The 24660-nt window shown below is 39.8% G+C and overlaps 2 protein-coding genes across 2 annotated transcripts in view; one reads left to right on the top strand and one right to left on the bottom strand.

The window, feature by feature from the left end:
* Nucleotides 1-5467, top strand: part of LOC124257304 (kin of IRRE-like protein 1) — a 295543-nt gene extending 290076 nt beyond the window's left edge. Inside the window, exons 17-19 of the mRNA XM_046691339.1 lie at nt 464-591; nt 1181-2399; nt 2697-5467. Coding sequence (XP_046547295.1) covers nt 464-591; nt 1181-1295 — 243 coding nt within the window. The 3' untranslated portion in view covers nt 1296-2399; nt 2697-5467. The remainder of the gene's footprint in view (nt 1-463; nt 592-1180; nt 2400-2696) is intronic.
* Nucleotides 5468-17666: 12199 nt separating this feature from the next.
* LOC124257305 (transforming protein p54/c-ets-1-like) overlaps nt 17667-24660 on the bottom strand; it is a 46604-nt gene continuing 39610 nt past the window's right edge. The window contains 4 exon segments of the mRNA XM_046691340.1: nt 17667-20027; nt 20029-20121; nt 20123-20232; nt 21628-21885. Coding sequence (XP_046547296.1) covers nt 19887-20027; nt 20029-20121; nt 20123-20232; nt 21628-21885 — 602 coding nt within the window. The 3' untranslated portion in view covers nt 17667-19886.

The following is a 24660-nucleotide window of genomic DNA, read 5'->3' as shown; positions in this document are numbered from 1 at the left end:
GCGCTCTGACGACATCGCTTGCTGTCCGGTAATTCTGCGCAGCAACTGATGCACATAACATCCAGCTGGAGATCCGAAGTATGGAAGCGTATTAGGGCCAGATTATTTTCAAAAATCACTTCATCAATGTAAGGAAGAGTGTTTCATAGTAAATCCAATTATGAATAATGAAGAAAAAGGTTTAAAAGTCTGAAGATAACAAATTTTCATAAAACTGTAAATTTATCTGTCAGTTACTGTTATTTACTTACCTTTAGTGATTTAAAGCCAGTCCCTTGTAGAAATGTCCCAATTTCAAGCGTAAATGTGGTAGCAGACGATGTTTACCTTCGATACCGAAGTACGCTATTGCAGCTGCGCAGAATTACCGGACACACGGAATTACCGGACTCACTTGTATATGTTGGTACAGATGGTGAAGGCTTCTGTGATGACAGGACTTCAGTTCTATTCTGTGTTGCAGGATCCGAAGGGAAACAACAATCAATATCGAGTCATAGACCCTTTCTCCAATGAAAACGTGTATCGGGACACCAGTCAGATATTTGGTGGAGAATATACAAGTCAGTCAGATGACGTAGGGTCCGACAGGTGAGCACCACTTGCAAGGCACCACATTGAAACTTTGTATACTGTCTGTTGATGCTCAAAGGTTGTTGGTGATGACCGATGGTGAAAGGGATGTAACTCTTGTTAAGAAGATGAAAACCAACAGGAAGAAGCAACATTAAACATTTTTAACATCATTCATTAGATTTGCACAACAGTTACCTTCAACCTCTTCTGAACACATGGCTGAGGTCTCATTAACAAATAAGTGAAGCCTCATTAACACATGGCTGAAGAATAAGATTGCTTTGCCAACTTAATGATGTTGAAAATATTTTATCCTGCTTCTTCCTGTTGGTCTTATATCTTATTAACAAGAGTTACGTCCCTTTCACTACATGTCACTGCTGCAGAGACAACATACTTGTGGAGTTGGAACATGGCTGAAGGCTCCCTGACACTGCAGCCACATTGGTTCCTAATATTCCATGAAGACTTGTGAATATTTTAGAATGTGATGCTGAAGTGAGGTTTCAGTGAAGTGCCAAACTGTTTCATCAGCAGAATATTCAACTGGTGCCAGATTACTCACAAGAAATGTTTTAACAAATTTGTTTTGTTCTCTTTCCAGGTATGGACCAGCATATAGTGGACAGTATCCATTAAGTAGTTTCCGTGGTGATTATGCAGACTCAAGGCTACCTCCTGCCTGTTTAAGTACGACGAAACTGGCAACAAATGTGTAGATGTGTGCACAAGGACTCTACCATCAATGGGAGGAACATGTTCACTCGATACACAAATACCATGGTAACACAAACTGTCATACCATACTTTGTGGCAACATTTTATACAACTTTGTATGGATCATGCATCAATATGGAATCTAATTCCATTCCATTTTATCAGCAGCATTTTTAACATGTACAGGCATCTGTCCAGGACTGGATGCTGGATAAACTGGAGGCTTTCCATAAGTCTATTGCACAACTATGAGAGTGTATTAAGTGATCACCATTTATCTGTCCTCTGCCTGCTGTAGCAGCCCTGTAGCACAGCATCTGCATCACCACTCCTAATGCACTAGTCATGTATATTCAGCTTGCCTTCATCATTCTGGGACAAGTGATGCAAAAGTTAATCCAAGATCAATGCAAAAGACAATGAGCCTTATTAGCCTTGCCAAGCTATGTGTACAAGAATGTGAGCTCTAGATGCTGGAGGAGAGCTCATGCACAGCTGCTGTACCAAAGTTGGTGGGAAGGATGTTCACACAAAGGAAGACAGTATGTGTGCACCTACTCTGTGTGGATAACTGAATAGAATCGTTCTGGTGCTGTTGAAGTTGCATTTGATATTGTTTCCCTTGAGTGTGGAATGGAGGAACCAGGGGGAGAAGGTGTTGTACGGGCTGAAGGTGGAAGAAATAAAGTGACTGAACTTCTTCTAAACAATGTCCACAATAGTCAGTAAATGTTAAGCACAGTGAATAGAGCTGAGCACAATGTGTGTGTGATAGCAGTGCTTCTGCTATGGCAGTTGAGCCTGTAAAGATGGTTGTGTTGCAAGTATAAGTTATGTGGAAAATGAAGTGTTTCTGTAACTGAAACCTGATGTAAATATGTGAGGTACATGGGGGATATTGGCCACACTGTTAGAGACCTTGGGCACTGGCTATGTTAACATAACAGTTTAATGTAATCTATCATGTTGGCCACTGTGTACTATGTATACCTTCTGAAGCCAAGAACTCACACAGGAAAATGGAGTCTGTGGAGGACATCAGGTACAGATGTTCAAGGAGTCTGAGGACATCAGGTACAGATGTTCATGGAGTCAGAGGACATCAGGTATAGATCTTCTTCATGGATTCAGAGGAGGACATCAGGTACAGATGTTAAAGGAGTCTGAGGACATCAGGTACAGATGTTCAAGGGGTCTTAGGACATCAGGTATAGATGTTCATGGAGTCGGAGGACATCAGGTATAGATGTTCAAGGAGTCGGAGGACATCAGGTATAGATGTTCAAGGAATCTGAGGACATCAGGTACAGATGTTCAAGGAGTCTGAGGACATCAGGTATAGATGTTCATGGAGTCCGAGGAGGACATAAGGTACAGATGTTCATGGAGTCTGAGGACATAAGGTACAGATTTTCATGGAGTCTGAGGACATCAGGTACAGATGTTCATGGAGTCTGAGGACATCAGGTACAGATGTTCATGGAGTCTGAGGACATCAGGTACAAATGTTCATGGAGTCGGAGGACATCAGGTATAAATGTTCAAAGAGTCGGAGGACATCAGGCATAGATGTTCAAGGAGTCAGAGGACATCAGGCAAAGATGTTCATGGAGTCTGTATGGTAAAGTGTGATATGTCCATTCAAAGCACTTGACATGTTCCAGGAATAGGAACCTATTGTTTGTGTGAGGAATCTAGAAGTATATGCCATTAGAAGTGTCACACCTTCTTCTGCTTAAAATGTATAGCATTATTGTTAGGAAAGCAGATGACCAAGTAAGATGTCTAATGTGGAAGTGAAGAAACTGTGAGATGAGAGTCCAAATACCATTGACTGTCACACTATATTCTGCATGAAGATGTGCCAAGGATGTCACTTGAGGCTCTGACACTGACATCACACTTTCAATTTCTACATGAACATTTGCATATTATTGTATTCTCCTTGTTAACAGAATGTATTGTAATCTTCACAACTACAGTATCACATATCAAAATATACGTAGCTAAAATACATTTGTCTCACTGTAGGAACGTTCCCGTGCCTAGTCCATGTACATCTGTCTTACAACAGGAACGTCCATGTACATCTGTCTCAATACAGGAATGTTCCTGTGCCTAGTCCATGTACATCTGTCTTACAACAGGAACGTCCATGTACATCTGTCTCATTGCAGGAACGTTCCTGTGCCTAGTACATGCAGATCAGTCTTACAACAGTAACGTTCCTGTGCCTAGTCCATGTACACCTGTCTTACAACAGGAACGTTCCTGTGCTAGTCCTTGCACACCTCACCCAGTTATGTGTGTCTCTGTCTTCACTCTGGTAGGGGCTGATAATGATGTGAAACATTGTGAATTAATATTTATTATCTGTGTAAATATGTAAATGTGTAGACTTTAGGGGAGGGTCTATGAGGTGATTGTTTCCCTTTTCAATACCTGCGTGTGTCTGGCCGTGCAAGTATAGCCCACTGTTTGTAGCTCTGTTACACCTTTGTTTTATTTCATGCTGATCATCATTGCTTTGTGACATTCAACAAGCTATCTTCATATTTTGTTGTTATTGATTTTCTGATATATTAAGGAGTTGTTTGATTCATTCACTGGCCATCAATATACATTGCTTTGTATATTTGTGTTACTTTGTGTTTCCCTCAGTATTTTCTCCCCACAAGGGTTTTGTTCTGACCTGGAGATCAAGGGTTGGCACTGTCTGCAGTCTCCTGGACCTGCTATATTTATATCCTGCTTTCTCTCTGCCATTTCTAGGTTTGTGTGTCATGTATCCTATGTTACTGACTATCACTGATTGGTGAATATGTTTATTTGCTCCCCTCTAAATGTATGCAAGGCTGTGTGTGTCTGGTGGACTTCTGTGTACAGTCTTGTTTATCCTTCCTTCCTTCCTTCCATACAGTTGTCATGTTACCCAATACCCTAGGTAGACACTTGGTAACTGGTCAAGGCTTCTTTGTATACCATTGACTAGTGACAGCCCTTGACATATCAAACATGTCATATGCTGATGTCATACCCTTGAAATATCAAACATGTATGTTGAAGACAGAGGTTTCTGCAGCCCACACCCTGGGACCACTCCATACATCTCTGCAGGACACTATACCATCAGAGATCATTCAGGGTGTAGGCCCATACATAGACACACCCTGTCCCAGGCTTGGACTGAACTGCTGCAGCAGGACAACCCACACTATCAGGGTACTCACACATGCCATCACTTTTGTATCCATAGCCCATGGGGATCATCTGGATATACAAGAAATAGCAGTCATACGAACTTTAGATGAACATGAGATAGATCAGACAAAACAATGTTTCAAATTGTTTGTTGTGTCTGCATGCTGTTTGTTTTGCATCTAGACAAGAAAAGCTGATACTTTCACTTATGACATATCGAAAATCAAATTTGCAGAATAAACTCACACAAACATACAAACTGGAAAAACATCTCAAAGAGCTTTTGTACTTAAGATCACATTTGTTGCAAAGACATATTGATAAGAAAGGTAGGGTTCTTTATGAATGACAACTAGTACAATATACTTTTTTTATAAATGCCAATCAAATAGAAGAAATATTCTTCAATCACATCAACAGATAACATTCAATAGATATTATCTACTTAACAGATCACAAAAAACCTTTTTCCTTACCAAAATAGCACATGACAGATTCCACTGGGTATCACACACAGGATCTAATATATAAAAAAAAACTGTCATGATGGATACACAAATATATGACACCATCAACACATACCACAACAGATAGCATAGCTGAAAAACACTAAACCAACATATCACAGCCATTCAGGAACACACCAGACATATCTAAACATGTTTCCTTAATGGCTGATCAAATCACAGGTAACATATTGTAGTGAGAAGGTCATTGGATTTCGCCAAGGTCACAGAGAAGATTATTAGGTAAATCCGGAATATTTTTGTATGAAATTCTGTCATCAGTACCTTTATGTACAGTAATGTATCATTGAAAATTAATATATTGTTCATTGTATTTCTCTGATAGCTTGTTTTATTGTAGATATTTTGAATGTGTGCTCTGACAGCGATAAGTGATGACATGAACTATCCCTCGTCATCTAATCATGTGCAATTTGATAATGAAATAAATGAGATTTTGTACATAACATCATTCTTGTTTGTTTTCTGATCTTTGTCTTTGAGCATTGACATGGACTTTAAAGTGAGTGAGTGAGTTTAGTTTTACAACGCTTTTTGCAATATTCCAGCAATATCACGGTGGGGGACACCAGAAATGAGCTTCACACATTGTACCCATGTGGGGAATCGAACCCACATCGTCAGCGTGATGAGCAAATGCTTTAACCAATAGGCTGCCCCACTGCCCCCATTTACATTGGAAGCTATCTGTGAACAGCTGGAGTCAGGAACATTTGGAGTCAGTTAACAGAATCTAGTTTTGTAATATTAGATTTTACTTTGATGATGCTGTGCATTTACGATAGATCTTTGACACCAACAACCAGGAGCAGCGGCTACAACTGTAGGCTGAACAAACTAAGATTCACATGATTTAAAGATACCATCACTGTCCTGATGTAGTATCATACCCAAACTATGGCCTGGCTGTCCTGGAGTAGCATCATACCCAAACCATGGCCTGGCTGTCCTGGAGTACCATCATACCCAAACCATGGCCTGGCTGTCCTGGAGTAGTATCATACCCAAACCATGGCCTGGCTGTCCTGGAGTAGCATCAAATCCAAACCATGGCCTGGCTCTCCTGGGGTAGCATCATACCCAAACCATGGCCTGGTTGTCCTGGAGTACCATCATACCCAAACCATGGCCTGGCTGTACTGGAGTAGCATCATACCCAAACTATGACCTGGCTGTCCTGATGTACCATCATACCCAAACCATGACTTGGCTGTCCTGGAGTAGCATCATACCCAAACTATGACCTGGCTGTCCTGATGTACCATCATACCCAAACCATGGCCTGGCTGTCCTGATGTACCATCATACCCAAACCATGGATAAATAAAAACAGAATGCCTTTTTCTCCAACATATTTCGTTCTTTACCCTTCAGGGAGATTGTAGCGGTTAAAAACTACATATTACCCGTAAGAACTTCTGGTTTACTGAGTCTACAGTGGCGTGTGTGCTGTGCTGGGAAAGTGCTAGTATTCTACACGAGGCCAATCAGACGTAAACAAAGGAGTGACCCAAGCTACCCAAAGGCTGTAAATAATATTAAAGTTGAATTAAACAAAAGTCAATCTGGAGCTAAGTAGATAAGCTATCCAACTTTAGTTTAAAATGTACATCACAGTAACAGTTAATACACTATGTCATTACATAAATATATACAAATATGTAAAATACAGACATATATACAACACTGCCACATAAGATAAATCATTCCGGCTTAGTGAAATATCCTTTAGACATAAATGTTAAGACATTACGAACAGCACTATCCCGTTTCAGATGCAGTTCTCGTGGTCTACTGATACAAAATTAGACATTTCGGGATATCAAGGGAAATCCTACTGTGGAAATATTGTAATTGCCATGGGATAGAAGATGAGTGAGTGAGTTTAGTTTTACGCCGCACTCAGCAATATTTCAGCTATATGGCGGCGGTCTTTATATAATCGATTTTGGACCAGACAATCCAGTGATCAACAGCATGAGCATCGATCTGCGCAATTGGGAACCGATGACATGTGTCAACCAAGTCAGCGAGCCTGACCACCCGATCCCGTTAGTCGCCTCTTACGACAAGCATGAGTTACTGAAGATCAATATTCAAACCCGCTCCTTCAGGGTAAGATAGAAGATGAATACTAATATTATATGCCTGTATGTTCATCGTTGAATCCTCATTTAGACAAGTTTTACATCCTCATGTCATTCCAAAATCAGTCATAAAGTATCTCGCAATGTATATAATCTAACAAATGAACGTTAGATCCTCTGCATTACAGATGTGATGTTATCTACGATATTTATTATTATTGCACCCGGTGGTAGTGTATGTCAGTATTAGAAAGGGATAATGAAAGATGGTACAAATGTAAAGGGACGTAACTCTTGTTGCCTTGCCACATCTTGACGGTGGGATTGTGATCACCAAGGAAACGGTAGATTTCCGTTTCTACATATTTTGAGCGTAACACTTAGACAGGTAAACTATTTTATAGAGCATCATGACGTGAAGTACACCATTTTTTAAAACGAGCGTTTTCTCAATAATCTAATCCATTCCCACGTTATGAATCTATGAACATATGTGTAAGTTCAATTTTTCCAAATGTATTCGAGTTTAAAGAATTTGAAACCCACCTAGTCCTCGTTTGATAACAGAATCTATTTAGATGCATGTCAGTAACCACGACCATCTTATGTACTACTGAAATCTGTATCACTACTAAACTTCACTTGAAACAGTGTATGAAATAAGCCAAAACTCCAGCCAGACACCAGGGCTGGTAACTTCAAAATGTTACCAGCCCAAAATGGATTTAACCACACCAAATATGGTGAATTTACTCAAATGTATGGAACATTTAAATTTTTACCAAACCATCGGTCTGGCTAGCTGTAAATTTAGACCGTCCGTCAGAAATCTAGACCGTCACGGGTCGGTCGGACGGGCCTCATACACTGCTTGTAGTTTGGCTTTGACGCAAAAATTACCAACGTTATCAAAATGTTACTTGGATGAAAAAAATTGCCTAAAAATTGCAAACTTTACGTCCATATAGATCAGCACCGAATAAGCATGTCTTGCTTGTTTCATACGTAGCCGACATCAGACATAGGTGTGTACTTTTTGTGACAGGTAACCAGCATGTTGTGTCTACATTCATCAACTTGGCTTTGTATTGTTGCTGTGTTTCATCTCTGCAGGAATAGATAATGTTTTGTAGCTACTAATTCATCCATCCATGACAATCTAAGAAGGAATCGATCAGGCCTTACTCTTTAAATAGGACACCCGTGAGTGAAATCAAGTGGCTGTGTATGTTATATCATCATGTCATCAACAAGTGATACTTCATCTGAGCAAAGAGTCAAGTGTAGCACAAACAATAGTTATACAAATGCATATGAAGCAGCTTGATAATGGCCCAACGTCGGCCTCGCCAGGCACAGGCTATCTGTACATCAAGGAGACACCTCTCACATGTCTTGGTAGCAAGTCCATGGTTACAGATACCTGATGCTATAATCATTCTCGGACTCTAGTTTAACCTTTAAAGGGGAAGTGTACACGAATAAATCACATTTATTCTTATGTGAATCAAAGTGAATGTTTTAATTAGTTAATATCAATGTTTGAAAATATACACTTAGTTTTCTTACAATGAAAGTATAACCCTCAAAAAAGTGCTGTAATGTTATGCCATAATGAAATCTTTGTTTGCCGAGCTAAACAGGCCATATAGTTACCGACTTTCGTTGTTTCAAACAAATTGTACGCATAAATGTGACATGTAAGTAGTCCGAAACATTCTGGCAATCTGCTGGCTGTTATTTTCTTTTTGCTTTCATTGTGACCAAGGGACATAGTCAGAAATTAAGAGAAGTACCATCGTCGGTGTGCGTGAGTTTGCGTCAGTCATGGCGTCACGCTTTCAGAAACTATAATATATTGTAATGAATCGAGGAAATCATGGGAATACACATATTCGCTTGCTACGATACCTTTCTCATGCATGTTCTAAAACTAATGAGCAAGTGTATGCAACAAGGAGGCGAACGGATATACAGTGTAAAATCTGAGATTGGCTTTGTTTACATTTCAAACAAGTGGTCCTTTCCCAGCGCGGCATATTATAAATTTCGTTAGATTTCACTAAAACACTCCGTATTGGTGACAGAGTACATTTGTCAGTTTATTATCCCCCGCCGCGCGTTTAGCGCGAAGCGGGGGATATAGTATTAGGCTCCGTCCGTCCGTCCGTCCGTACGAATTGGAATATCTTAAGAACCGTTCACTAGATTCTTTTCATAATTGGTACCTAGGTTCATCACAGTATAAGAAAGGTCTAAGTCAGGTTTGGTGACCTTGACCTTAATTTCAGGTCACAGGGGGAATTTAACGTTTTACCTGCATGTAAAGCTATCTCAAGAACCGTTTTCTGGATTTTCTTCATATTCAATACAAAGCTTTATCTAGGGAAGGCGCAAGGCCCAGTCGATTTTGGTGACCTTCACATAATTTTCAAGGTCATGGCGACACTTTGATGATTTCAGCATGTAAACCTGCATGTAAAGCTATCTCAAGAACCGTTCACTGGATTTTCTTCATATTTGAAACCAAGCTTTATCTATGGAAGGCGCAGGGCCAGTCGATTTTGGTGACCTTCACTTAATGTTCAAGGTCACAGAGACACTTTGAAGATTTGAGCATGTTAACCTGAATTGTCAGCAAGATATTTCAAAAACAGTTCACTGGGTCTTCTTCAAAGACTTTCAAGACTTCCCTTAAATGTTTTTCAAAAAGCAATTTCTTTAGTACTATTTTTGCATATTTCATACACTATGACATTCATGTCAAAGTCAGTCTTGAAAATATGTGTGTGTTTGAACACCTAAAGAGCAAAACATCAAGAGAGGATGACTGGTCATGTTTTTGTTGACATTTAACTTAAACTTCATTACTTTATAAGTTTGATTTGATAATTTGCAGCGGCGGATTATGTCACCTTAGTGACAATGCTTGTTTTTAACTGTCTGAGGAATTCAGGGATTCATGTAAGGAAGATGGTGTTGAATTATACAATTGATTTTATGGGCGAAACAATAACCGACATACGTGTGACGTGATTTTATAAACACTCTGCAATATGGCTGAAAATTCACTTTGACGTTAATTGTGTTTGCGTATTTTTCCAAAACATTCTCAGCGATTCTCAGTTCATCGACGATGTTTCAGAACGAGCATTCGGTGATTCGATCAAACAACAACAAAACTACCGCTGATCACAATGATACGTTTTTTTCTTTTAAATTCAATTCTCCCAGTAAATTTGACATTTGAAGATATACTATAAATTACGCAAAACACAGTGAATGGTGATTTAGTAATGTGTCAAAGTTAGCTAGATTTACGATGCATGTAATTTTCAGAATATTTGATCTACAATGAACGGATGATATCCTAGAAAAACATATTTCAAGCAGAATTCAAAACTGCAAATTGCATTTATCTTCGTGATGATTTGGATATGGTATCGATATCAAAGTGAAGGTGGAAGAGGAGGGACATATATCGTACGATTTATGTAGGAATTAGTAGCAAACGTAGAATGCCGGCAGATTCACCGATGGCAAGCTAGATGAAGTGCATATATACGTTTTAGTTTTTGTGAATAAAGATACTGTTGGAAAGACGACCGACTCAGGTACGTTATACAATTTGGTTACGTAGTAACATTTTTTGCACAATGTATACGTTTTTTCAAACTGCAACGTCATCACAGTGTGGAACTGACCACAATAGTCAGCTGACGGCCAGGCAATAGCTGGAAGAAAACAGTAGCCTGCGCATCGAGACACAAGAACCACACGTCTTATACCTGCACCACGTGAAATGGGTCTAATAAGTTTTAACAACGTCATTCGTTAATCAGTCGGGCACCAATGACGTCATTTCCAAGGGACATAAGCCATGGTGTGTCTATTGTGCACATAGAACCCTCTGTTAATGTGGAAAATTTGAATCGATATAACGCAAAAAATACATTAGTTGCTTCTGATATCTGTACTGTTTTGGCTATAAAACAACTTGACAAACACCTTTTATGATGAAAAGGTGCAAGACAAAAAGGTTAATTTTCGTGTAAACTTGCCCTTTAAACTTTGATTAGTTGGTCACTCGATTATTTACAGACCGCCGCCTTATACATAGGGTACTGGTGAGTGCAACAAACAAACAATAAACATTGATTACCGGTCACCGAAGGTTGGATATTTTATGCAAGCAACCGTAAATTCATGCGGTACAGCGCTGTAGTGAGTTAGCTCCCTTCCACCATCTCCGCAGTACAGTGGCGTCGATGTATGGCCAATGAAAGCATAAAACGTAAAGCACAAAAAGGTACATAAAATCTCTATGTCATACAATAACACTTTAAGCTGAAAGTTTCAGACAACGGCTGAGACTGCAAACAACAATGCAGACAGAGTGTTTCAGTGTTTTTGCAGAGTGCACAGGGTTTGACAGTTTAGGGTTAACTTTGGGTTTAAAGGGGCACTGAGCAATTTTCGTGGACTGGTTGTTGCTTTGTTATTGTTTTTCTCCCTTGAGTACCCGGATGATATCACAGAATTCTTGACTGGTTCGTTACCTCTGCTGCGCCACCTTATGCGCAATTGATAGTATAAGTATAGACTGGTCAACAAAGATGAAATCTTTTTAACTCGATAATATTTCCATCTTCATTATTTTGATAACAAATGAAAACATTTTGAAGTTTAACCATCTGCCAGTGGTAAGAAATATCAGGACTGAAAAATAACGAAGTCAATGTACGTCTTTATATTTTGTCTTATAATCCGAATTAGTTTATTATCATTTTTGAATGCATTTTGAAACTAATAAAATGCACACGATTTGCTTATCTAGACATTTTATAGATTGCCAACATGAATCATATTTCACACACACGCCCTAAGTGCGATCTAGTGTATGTTGTCTGTCTCATTACACTTCACGGCAAAAACAGTTGATTCTGTTGAATGCTATAACAAATAAATAAAAACAAAATGCAAATATTATAATGAAAACCGACTACAACGATATCAGGCTATTACCTTGTTCGGGGAATGTATCCATCAATATCCTCATAATTTATAACATGTGTTATATTTGGGATTACACTTACTAAAGTGTAATCCCAAATATAACACGTTACATTTGTACCACTTTCTAAATGGCATTGTGTAATCATATCCACATAATTTGTCTGCAGCTGACAAAGAATTCTGCTCCATGTCATGTGTCTTTTAACAGTCTAATATGCAAAAAAGTGATATATCGTTTCAGTTTTTCACATTGGTGTAGAGTCCCATTGGCCACCCAAGATAGCACACCAGGCAACTGATTGTATGATGTCCGCCATTCTTAAAAAATGAGCAATCAATCAATGTTTTGGAGGTTAATCCTTTGAAGGAAGGGCGTTTTTACACAGACACTTTACGACAGGGTGTATTCAGTATAGAATAGTAAATCTACATACGTAAACACTACCTTTTGACAAATCAGCTGTGCAGGATAAAAGTAATCAATCAATCAGCATGTTTATCGGTTAATCCTTTGATCGATGTTTGTTTTGTAACTCAGCTGATAATTCCTCTTGCTGCACTTTCATGCGCATATTACATAAGATGTAATACATTTGCCACATCTGACCGCAATTTATAATGATGAGCATTTACTCCAGACACAAGAAATGCCAAATGGGAACCTTTGTCGGGTAATCTGAGTGGTATTACCACAAATTATACCTGTTATAAATTCATTAACTGACCATCAAGTGAATGATGACAAATACCTTGTGTAGGCTTACCACCAAACAATGGTTACAGCAAGAGAGTAGTAATTGCAGTATTGCATGCAAGTTTGATTGCCTGAAAAAAAACCGTATGGACCGACACTGTTTTGAGGATACAAAGGGAACTTCATTGTTGCATAAGAAATACATGTAAGCATTTGCTGTGTACTTAGTTAAAAACTGTATATACCTATGTACCTAAGTAACATTTCAGATTTTTGTAGCAATGGCAAAGTGGGGTTGTTTAGTTTATGGATTCAAATACATCAAATGTGTGTTTTTGATATCATAGCATAGGTAATAGACATCGTGTTTTGAAGTAGAAAACACATAAAAAAGATCAAATTGGATCAGTCACTGTACCATCCAAGCATTACCAAATCCCAAAAGCCTACACTGCTGGCATACTTTATTACAGTCAGAAAAGAACTACCGGGGATATTTTCAAATAACGGCATCTGATGGGCATCCACCCTTCCTAATGTCCCACTGTTTAGATTGAAGAAATTCTGCCAAGGTGCACAGTCCGTCACGGGGCTGGGGCTGACCAGGTTTCATAATTAGACTGTTGGCTGCAAACATTAATGGCTCTGGATCAGTGCCCCTTTAAAACACGCCATAACACCCACCAGGATGTAATATCATTTAGCTGGGCTGTCCTGCCATGAAACAGTGTTGTCATTCCAAATGGAGGTTATCAGCACATTATCAGTGTTGTAATTCCAAGTAGCACTGTTGCCATATAGCTGGATCTTAATACCATACAAAAAGAGTAGCACACCATTCAAAAAGGTTGTCCGATCATCAGGGTTTTCATATTATGATGAAAGATTGTCATACATCACAGAGGGCTTTTCATGCCACATCTGAAGGGTGTCATACCATACAGAGGGCTTTTCATACCATACAGAGGGATTGTCATACCATACAGAGGGCTTTTCACACCATACAGAGGCCTTTTCATACCATACAGGAAGATTGTCATACCATACAGGAAGGTTACCATACCATACAAAGGCCTTTTCATACCATAGAGAAAGGTTGTCATATCATACAGAGGCCTTTTCATACCATACAGGAAGGTTGTCATACCATACAGGAAGGTTACCATACCATACAGGGCCTTTTCATACCATACAGGAAGGTTGTCATACCATACAGGAAGGTTGTCATACCATATAGAGGCCTTTTCATACCATACAGGAAGGTTGTCATACCATACAGGAAGGTTGTCATACCATACAGGAAGGTTGTCATACCATACAGGAAGGTTACCATACCATACAGATGCCTTTTCATACCATAGAGGAAGGTTGTCATACCATACAGAGGCCTTTTCATACCATACAGGAAGGTTGTCATACCATACAGAGGCCTTTTCATACCATAGAGGAAGGTTGTCATACCATACAGAGGCCTTTTCATACCATAGAGGAAGGTTGTCATACCATACAGAGGCCTTTTCATACCATAGAGGAAGGTTGTCATACCATACAGAGGCCTTTTCATACCATACAGGAAGGTTGTCATACCATACAGAGGCCTTTTCATACCATACAGGAAGGTTGTCATACCATACAGGAAGGTTGTCATACCATACAGGAAGGTTGTCATTTTCATACCATACAGGAAGGTTGTCATACCATACAGGAAGGTTGTCATACCATACAGGAAGGTTACCATACCATACAGAGGCCTGTTCGTACCATACAGGAAGGTTGTCATACCACAGAGGAAGGTTGTCATACCATACAGGACTTTTCATACCATAGAGGAAGGTTGTCATACCATACAGAGGCCTTTTCATACAATAGAGGAAGGTTCTCATACCATACAGAGGCCTTTTCATACCATACAGGAAGGTTACCATACCATACAGAGGGATTGTCATACCATACCTGAAGGTTGTCATACCATACAGGAAGGTTGTCATACCATACAGAGGGATTGTCAAACCATACAGGAAGGTTACCATACCATACAGAGGGACTGTCATACCATACAGGAAGGTTGTCGTACCATACAGAGGGATTGTCATACCATACAGTAAGGTTGTCGTACCATACAGAGGGATTTTCATACAATACAGTAAGGTTGTCGTACCATGCAGAGGGATTGTCATACCATACAGGAAGATTGTCATACCATACAGAGTGATTGTCATACCATACAGGAAGGTTGTCATAACATACAGAGTGATTGTCACACCATAAAGGAAGGTTGTCATACCAGACAGAGTGATTGTCATACCATACAGGAAGGTTACCATACCATACAGGAAGGTTGTCGTACCATACAGAGGGATTGTCATACCATACAGGAAGGTTGTCGTACCATACAGGGGGATTGTCATACCATACAGTAAGGTTGTCGTACCATACAGGGTGATTGTCATACCATACAGGAAGGTCGTCATAGTACACAGAATGATTGTCATACCATACAGAGTGATTGTCATACCATACAGGAAGGTTACCATACCATACAGGAAGGTTACCATACCATACAGAGGGATTGTCATACCATACAGGAAGGTTGTCATACCATACAGGAAGGTTACCATTCCATACAGAGGGATTGTCATACCATACATGAAGGTTGTCATATCATACAGAGGGATTGTCATACCATACAGGAAGGTTACCATATCATATAGAGGGATTGTCATACCATACAGTAAGGTTGTCATACCATACAGAGGGATTGTCATACCATACAGGAAGGTTACCATATCATACAGAGGGATTGTCATACCATACCTGAAGGTTGTCATATCATGCAGAGGGATTGTCATACCATACAGGAAGGTTGTCATACCATACAGAGTGATTGTCATACCATACAGAGTGATTGTCATACCATACAGGAAGGTTACCATACCATAAAGAGGGATTGTCATACCATACAGGAAGGTTACCATATCATACAGAGGGATTGCCATACCATACAGTAAGGTTGTCATATCATGCAGAGGGATTGTCATACCATACAGGAAGGTTGTCATACCATACAGAGGGATTGTCATACCATCCAGGAAGGTTGTCATACCATTTAGAGCGTTTTTCATACCATATGGGAAGGTTTCCATACCATACAGGAAGGTTGTCATACCATACAGGAAGGTTGTCATACCATACAGAGGACTTTTCATACCATACAGGTAGATAATCATACCATACAGAGGGCTTTTCATACCAAACAGCAGCGCTTTTCTACAATGGTGGCATACCACAACAAGAGCAGATTGGGCATCTCACCTCCCAAATACTGCTATAACACAATATGCAGAAACAAAGACAGAAATGATGGTGATTGTATGATTGTTTATTTCAATATCCAACACCTGACGGATCTTTGTAATTCTCATGAAGAGAAAACCTCACTGGGTGGTTTGAACTCCAGTTTACAACATACAAAATTAACATTTTAATTTCATTACATATCTTTTTTTCTGTCCCTTTAAGTCAATCTAGTATGCACATAGAAAATTAAATACAGAGAATTCGGCTAGTGACGAGGGGCTGACCCCATTATGGTACACAAAAATAATTCACATCTATACAACAGGTAAAAACATAGAAAACATGGCAGCAGTAGCAGTGATAGTGGACACAAGGCACACATGGTCGGTCCAGTGTCACTTGATCCATACACAGTACAAAATACATGTAAATATAATAAGGTACAAAGTGAGAATGGCAACTCATCACCTAAACCCAGGCCCCACAATGCATCAATGTGAGAAATGACCCAAATCAAGGCCGCACATTACATGTGTGGCCCAAATCAAGGGCTCACATCCCACCAAACTGACATGTGTGGCCCAAATCTAGGACTCACATCCCACCAATGTGACATGTGGCCCAAATCTAGGTCCCAGATCACACCAACCTGACATGTGGCCCAAATCTAGGACTCACATCCCACCAAACTGACATGTGGCCCAAATCTAGGTCCCAGATTCCACCAAACTGACATGTGGCCCAAATCTAGGCCCCACAACACATCTATGTGACATGTCACCCAAACCTAGGCCCCACAATACATCGATGTGACATGTCACTCAAACCTAGGCCCCACAGCACATCGATGAGACATATCACCCAAGTTTATAATATATATGCCTTGTCATACCTTGCAGCTTAGTTTTTTGACAATTTCGTAAGACATATGCTATTATTTGTTGAACCTTCCATTTGTCAACTGGGGCAGTGGGGTAGCCTAGTGGTTAAAGCGTTGGCTCGTCATGCCGAGGACCCGGGTTCGAATCCCCACATGGGTACAATGTGTCAAGCCCATTTCTGGTGTCCCCCGCCGTGATGTTGCTGGAATATTGCTAAAAGCGGCGTAAAACCAAAACTCAGACAGTCCATTTGTCAACTATCAACAATGGCATGCTCAGATCTTACTGTCAGTGACATGTGACCAAGCTCAGATCTTACAAGACTGTTGGTGTGACATGTGACCAAGCTCAGATCTTACAAGACTGTTGATCTGACATGTGACCCAAGCCTAGATCTTGCAAGACTGTTGGTGTGACATGTGACCAAGCTCAGATCTTACAAGACTGTTGGTGTGACATGTGACCAAGCTCAGATCTTACAAGACTGTTGGTGTGACATGTGACCTAAATTTAGATGAGTTGAGATGATTAATGATTTGGGATGACACTGTTATAGTAAAATATGTAATGCATTGATATCCAGATGTAGGCTATGGCTGGATGTTATGAATGTTTAACAGTTTCTTCAAAACAGATATCCAGATGTGAACAAATTCCTTAAAAATTCCTCTTTTTAAAACATACTGTGATTTCCCCACTCGACAACATTCATTCATTTATTCACTCACTAACTCATTTATCGGTCAATCCATGTTACCTCAACTTCTACAGACATTCACAGATTCCTCCAAATCTCAATCAACCAATCAGATCAACCACCCAATCAAATAAAACTGTCAGAAATAACAACTTGATAAAACTAGAACATAACCTACTCTGGATAAGAGTTTCAAAGAAAACAACAATAACAACAATGATGTTTACATGGGATGTTAACAGTAAATGCACTTGGAAATCTCAGCTCACAATACAAGTCACCGTAAAAACCCCATCTTGGGGTAAAAGAACATGATTGAAGCACCATTTAGGACCATAAGTTCAAGGCTATCAAAATATAAGATATAACTGCAAAGTTTAAAAATATTGCCTTGTTCAGCATCAAGCATATTGCAGTTTTACTTTATGCATGGGAATATTTTTGAAAAGGTGAAAAAATATCGGCACAAATGAAACATGCTGCCAACAACTCATTATCTCTGTCCATGGGTGTGGTTTGGTGAGTAGCTCCACTCAACATAGCACAACTCATTATCTCTGTCCATGGGTGTGGTTTGGTGAGTAGCTCCACTCAACATAGCACAACTCATTATCTCTGTCCATGGGTGTGGTTTGGTGAGTAGCTCCACTCAACATAGCACAGCTCACCAGAGGAAAAGGCTGGTCTCAGTCTCAATATTCTTCCACTGCATAAAGCATATAAAATAGTGTGTAAAGGTAGCAAAGAAATATCTGAATGGCAACGGAACACATGGGTGAGACTAGGTAGTTGTAGAAAACACTCAATTCAGTCGGCTTACACAAACCAAATGAGACATATCCACAAATGCGTTATTGGACAACTGTGTCATGTTCAACACTGGGATTAGAGCAGCATGGAAATAACTTGGAAGCTGGTGTGTTTTACTTCTAAATTTCGGAATATCATGTGCAAACATGTAATAAATCAAATATTGCTTTAAAGTCCAGTTAAATATGACTGCATATCAAATTACTTACTAACAGGACTATTGTCAAATGACAAAGGTACACTCACACAATTACACTAAAGTGTTAGGATACATATCCATAAGGCAACAAAGAATGCCATCAAATCAGTAAAGAGTAAACTTTGATCAATTTCTAATATAAAAATACAACATTACCTTTTAAGTATGAAAATATTTGTTCAACATGTTTCTTTGTAGTCATTTATATACACATATTCATTCTGTTGAAAAGACTGAAAAAATACACAACATTAAAATATCATTCTTGAACATCAAAAATAAATTGCTACATTTATTCAGTATATGACTGACATTAACTTTATTATTTTCACAAGAGCACTTGGACAAACAAATTAGCTGGATTTGATCCCAAGATTAGTCCACAATTGGCACAATATGTAACAAGAAAATCTGAATGCTGAATCCAGCATGAGGTGTCTAGAGCAAGTGCTGCTAGGGTGTCGGATGGCACTATGTGAGGGTTTCTGAACCCCCCAGGCACCCCTCCACAGACCATGCTTGACACAACCTTCAGATCCCCCAATCCCCAGGTGTATCCACAACATAACTCTGGGCGGTTTAATCAAGCAAATAACAAAGTTTAGGCACTTTAACATGTCTTTAGCAGCCGTGGGCTGTTTACACACTGGAAACGTTTATTATCTGTTTCAGTCATTTTGATGAAATTGGGTAAGCTCAGCACTTCAAGGTATGAGTCTCTGTGAGCTGCACATGTACACAGAAGCATGTGATCCTTGTACAGTGCCATCATGTAATGACACATGTATTTTCTTTCCATCATTGTTTTCTGTACTTGGGTTCAGCCTGGATCAAACAGTACAAGCAGCTGTGTAAATCTATTGAACCATCAAATAACAACTTATCCACAACTGTCCAGCATAAGATGCTAGCCTCTCTTTTATACACATACATATCTAGTGATCACTAAATCAGTGACAATCAGCTGTACAGAAACCTTCAAAACTTATCTGCCATTTTATAAAATTAGGCCGACCTGGTGAGGTCAAATGTCAGTGAATGACCTTGGGTAACAGTGGTTTTGCCTTCAGGCAACATCCTTTCTCAGTTTCTGCTGCCAAAGTCAAATCTGTAACCTTGACCTTGAGATCACAAAAGTGTCCTTGATAGGTCAAAACTGCCACAAATGACCTTTGTGTTCCTTTTCAGTCATCATCCTTGTCCTTCTGTGGTTTGATATCACATGCTTCAAACAGTTCTTCTGGAGTGTAGCCCAACAGACTCTGGAGGTCACACACAAAGCGATACACATAGCGTTTTCCTGCCGTCTTATGAATGATATTTTTTGTCATAATAGTAGCGCAACCCACGACTTAATTTTTCATAGTTCATTTTTGGCTTGTTTTTTCTGATTCCCCACCTCCGTGCTACCTCATCCGGGATCTGCCAGTTTGAATTCCCAGCCATCTCCAGTCCAGCTGATGAAGTGTTGGCATGACTTGTCTGTGAGAAGCTCCAACAGAAATTGCCACAACTGGATTGGGCCACTTCCTGTCAACAGATATAATTATAACCTCTTGTAAACAAAAGAGAAAACAAATTTCTACAATAGATCATCATCTAGCTGAAAAGTTTTTCTGATGTCAACAATGCCTAAGTCAGAATCAGATGTACCTAGTATGCGAGCAATCCTAAGGTGTGTCTTGACAAAGTTTAATACAACCTTGTCACACATATGTCCTGTTGTAGAAGTGATGGTGTGAAGACAGGTTGGTGACATTAAATTCATTACCCCTTATGCGACAATCAAAATGTCGTCATAATCTCTGGAATTTAAAGATAGTGTAAACTGAAATATAATTGGTCAATAAAAATGAAGCTTTTTTATGAGGTGTGTTAGCGCAGACTATAAAAGACATCATGTTTTCCTTATCTCTGTACACTTAGAAAACATAAGGCTACTTCTCTATAAATATGCACATTAGGTATGCAGTTAGAGACACAGCTGAGCTATATTTAAAATATATGACATCAGTTGTCACAGAAAATGACTTAACATCTTTCTACCTCCACATCAGCATTCCCCCCCGTAAACAGTCTGACATTAGGATGGCTGCTGTCTGTACTATCAGTTTCAGTTATGACTTTAGTGTCATTTTCATTGCATATCTGTTCCTCTTGTCCACACGCCTACTTAATTTGTCTAAATGTTCACTTCTTAACGGCCAACAATCAGGAAGCACAACTGTGAGACATGTCACCAGGTTTCTGAGGCTACTCAGAGCTCTTGCATAATCTGACCACATGGTACTAATATCTGGACTGGGAGTGAGTGTTTTGGTCTTTGTAATACCCACTAAATATTCCAGGTGACAACATTCTACATTTCCTCCCTCAACTACATTTCAGTATTTTAATCATTATTATTTTTGTTATAAAACATATTCACAGGTTAGAACACTGTGAACTATATAAAACATATCATTCACAGGTTAAAACACTATGAACTATATAAAACATATCGTTCACAGATTAAAACACTATGAACTATATAAAACATATCGTTCACAGATTAAAACACTATGAACTATATCAAATAAATGATTCACAGGTTAACACACCTTGAACTATATAAAACTATATAAAATACATGATTCACAGGGTGGCACCACTATGAACTACATAAAATACATGAGAGGTTGCACCACTATGGACTATATAAAATACATGATTCACAGGTTGCACCACTATGAACTATATAAAATACATGATTCAGAGGTTGCACCACTATGAACTATATAAAATACATGATTCACAGGTTGCACCACTATGAACTATATAAAATACATGATTCAGAGGTTGCACCACTATGAACTATATAAAATACATGATTCAGAGGTTGCACCACTATGAACTAGCATTGTGCAGTATGATCTACCATCTCACCTGAGTACCCTGCAAGGGCTGCTGCCTGGATCATGGGTTTCCCTGTGTCTACACTGCCAGAGTCAGAACCTCCTGACTGGATGTTTCGGAAACCAACAGGAGGCAGGCTAGAGCGATGGTCACTTCCTGACCAGCTGTCACTGACATCTTGGCCATACTCTTGTGTTGACCAGGGGATCTCTGTTTTTATGCTGGGCACTGTTTGGTAGGACTGCTGGTCATAGTAGTCCTGTGGTGGAGTGTCGGGCAAGTACTGGCCTGCAATATGCCACATTTGAAAATATATATCACATCAATAGTTGGCAACACAACAAAACTGGAAAATGATTATTTTAATCTGAATAGCTGCCAATATAAAACACTGCACTTTGTGGACATGAAAACAATTCAGGCAGGTCTGTAAAACCAAGCAGACAGGTAAAGTAGGTGTTGACATTTTCTATTATTTCAGTGGATGAAAAATATCTGCTTTTAGCAACATGGTATGAAAATGGGGAAGTGTGTAGCTATATGGCAGTGATGAAGTGTGTGGGACATCCACAACGTGATGGTCATAAACCTCCACCAGACAACCAGACTGATGTACAAGCACCTGCTAGACCTCTCCACAAGGTTGTGTCAGAATCAGTGTAGTTGACATTATTATTTGCATATGCAGCAAATCATAAATACCTAAAAACTTTCAAACCATTTTAGGTGATGACTGTGCTGAAGTTATTTCTTCCAAGTTTCAAACGTAAAGTATTGGAAGCTTATATGTAGAACCATATGCGATAAATGGGTTCCGTTGTAAATCCCTGTTTCTGAAAACAGATTGACACCTTATGTGGTACCTATTAAATTTCCCATTTTTCCCAAGCCATTGATGTTGATATAATGTGATGCACTTACTGGGAAAATCCTGCCAGCAATGTTTTTCTAGAATGAGTCGTATGCCTTGTTTGTTGTGAATGTATAGCGGAACAGAGGAATCACCTATAGTCTGCGGCAGTGTTGGCTGTGATCAACCAAGCTTTGTTTTTCTACTCTGCCTGGATCTCTTCAGTGGGCTATATTTATTCTTATTATCTGCCCTTGACTCCAACCTCCCCAGTCAACGAGTACAAAAAATATATGGTAACTATGGTAACAGAATTAGCAACAGACTGACATCATGTACAATCAAAATGTAGAAATTAAAAAAGTGAGCAGTTGTTCCACCACCACCTTCAGCTATAGACATACAAGTGCTGTAACTTCTCATCCTGTCACTGGATCAGGATCACAGCTACCCCTGTCTATAAATAAAGCCCTCTCCTCATCAAAACACAATTTATAACCCGAATTGAAGCAGTAGTTGGTTGCATCTTACAGAGTAAACAGGCAAATTACAAGAAATAGTGTGTGACTTGGCAATGGTTCCAAAATTTTCCAATTTGTATGCTTGACTATACATGAATTACCACTAGAACAGGGAAACTGACACTCTGTTCCAGATGTGGCAACTTGACTTGATCTGTTGTGAAATTGCGGCCTCTTGGAATAAAAAACACAATCATTCTCTAATTGTGGTGGGTGCAGACAAAAGGCGTGTTTAGTTGCCTCCAGATGTGGTCTAGTTCGCCATGATTTGTATACCGTACTGGAATAAATGTAGGAGGCAGAATCATTTAATGGGCCTGGTTAGTCAGAATCCCTTAGTGGACCTGAGTCAGTTAGCCAGAATCCCTTAATGGGCCTCAGCCATTTAGCCAGAATCTCTTCGGGGACCTCAGCCATTTAGCCAGAATCTCTTCGTGGACCTCAGCCATTTAGCCAGAATCCCGTCATGGGTCTCAGTTGATTAGCCAGAATCCTTTTATGGGCCTCAGCCAGCTAGCCAGAAGCTCTTCATGGGCCTCAGCCAGCTAGCCAGAAGCTCTTCATGGGCCTCAGTCAGCTAGCCAGAAGCTCTTCATGGGCCTCAGCCAGCTAGCCAGAAGCTCTTCATGGGCCTCAGCCAGCTAGCCAGAAGCTCTTCATGGGCCTCAGCCAGCTAGCCAGAAGCTCTTCATGGGCCTCAGCCAGCTAGCCAGAAGCTCTTCATGGGCCTCAGCCAGCTAGCCAGAAGCTCTTCATGGGCCTAAGCCAGCTAGCCAGAAGCTCTTCATTGACCTCAGTCAGCAAGCCAGAAGCTCTTCATGGGCCTAAGCCAGCTAGCCAGAAGCTCTTCATGGACCTCAGTCAGCAAGCCAGAATCCCTTAATGGGCCTCAGTCGGTCAGCAAGATACCTGATGGTTCTCAGCGTGTAAGCTTTTTCAACCTGTATGTGTTTAAGTAGCATTTTGTGGAATATATTATGAGGGAAAATAATTCCCTCATAGGTGGATGGAACTGAGGAAGGTGCTTGTTGACCAAGCATCCACTGGACTCCTCTGTGGAGCTCCTTCACCGGCTACAGGTGTATGTAAACTACGGTATTGTAATGTCACGGCCTGTGTTGGTATATCACTGCATATCAAGTTGTTGGCAAGATTAGCGTCAGTGCTGAGAGTGCATCATTGGCATTGGTCCAACTTTCTCCCACCATTCATGCCAGCCTTCCCTCCTTGCTGCCTTACTATTACACTGCCTTCCCCTTCTTCACAATCTACACTCTGGTGCTTACAGATCTTGTGGTGATCATTCTGCTTGTCTAGAGGGACATTTTACTCATTTCTTAATTCAAGCTGAATCGGTACTTAATTTGTTGGCAGGTAGGTGCAGGAGATCAGATGGTTGTAGTAAACACCTTAAGCTCCTGTGGTAGCCATGGGATGTTCACACTGAGAAGAGCAGCACCGGAGAAGTCGGGCTAGCACAACACTATCATACACAGTATCACACAACACGATCATACTCACTATCACATAACACTATCATACACAGTATCACATAACACTATCATACGCAGTATCACACAACACTATCATACACAGTATCACACAACACTATCATACATATTATCACACAACACTATCATACACAGTATCACACAACACTATCATACACAGTATCACATAACACTATCATAC

This window comes from Haliotis rubra, unplaced genomic scaffold (genome assembly GCF_003918875.1).
Source record: "Haliotis rubra isolate DU_JTF1 unplaced genomic scaffold, ASM391887v1 Scf657, whole genome shotgun sequence".
In the NCBI taxonomy this organism is placed as follows: Eukaryota; Metazoa; Mollusca; class Gastropoda; order Lepetellida; family Haliotidae; genus Haliotis; species Haliotis rubra.
This window is presented reverse-complemented; position numbering and strand designations above follow the sequence as displayed.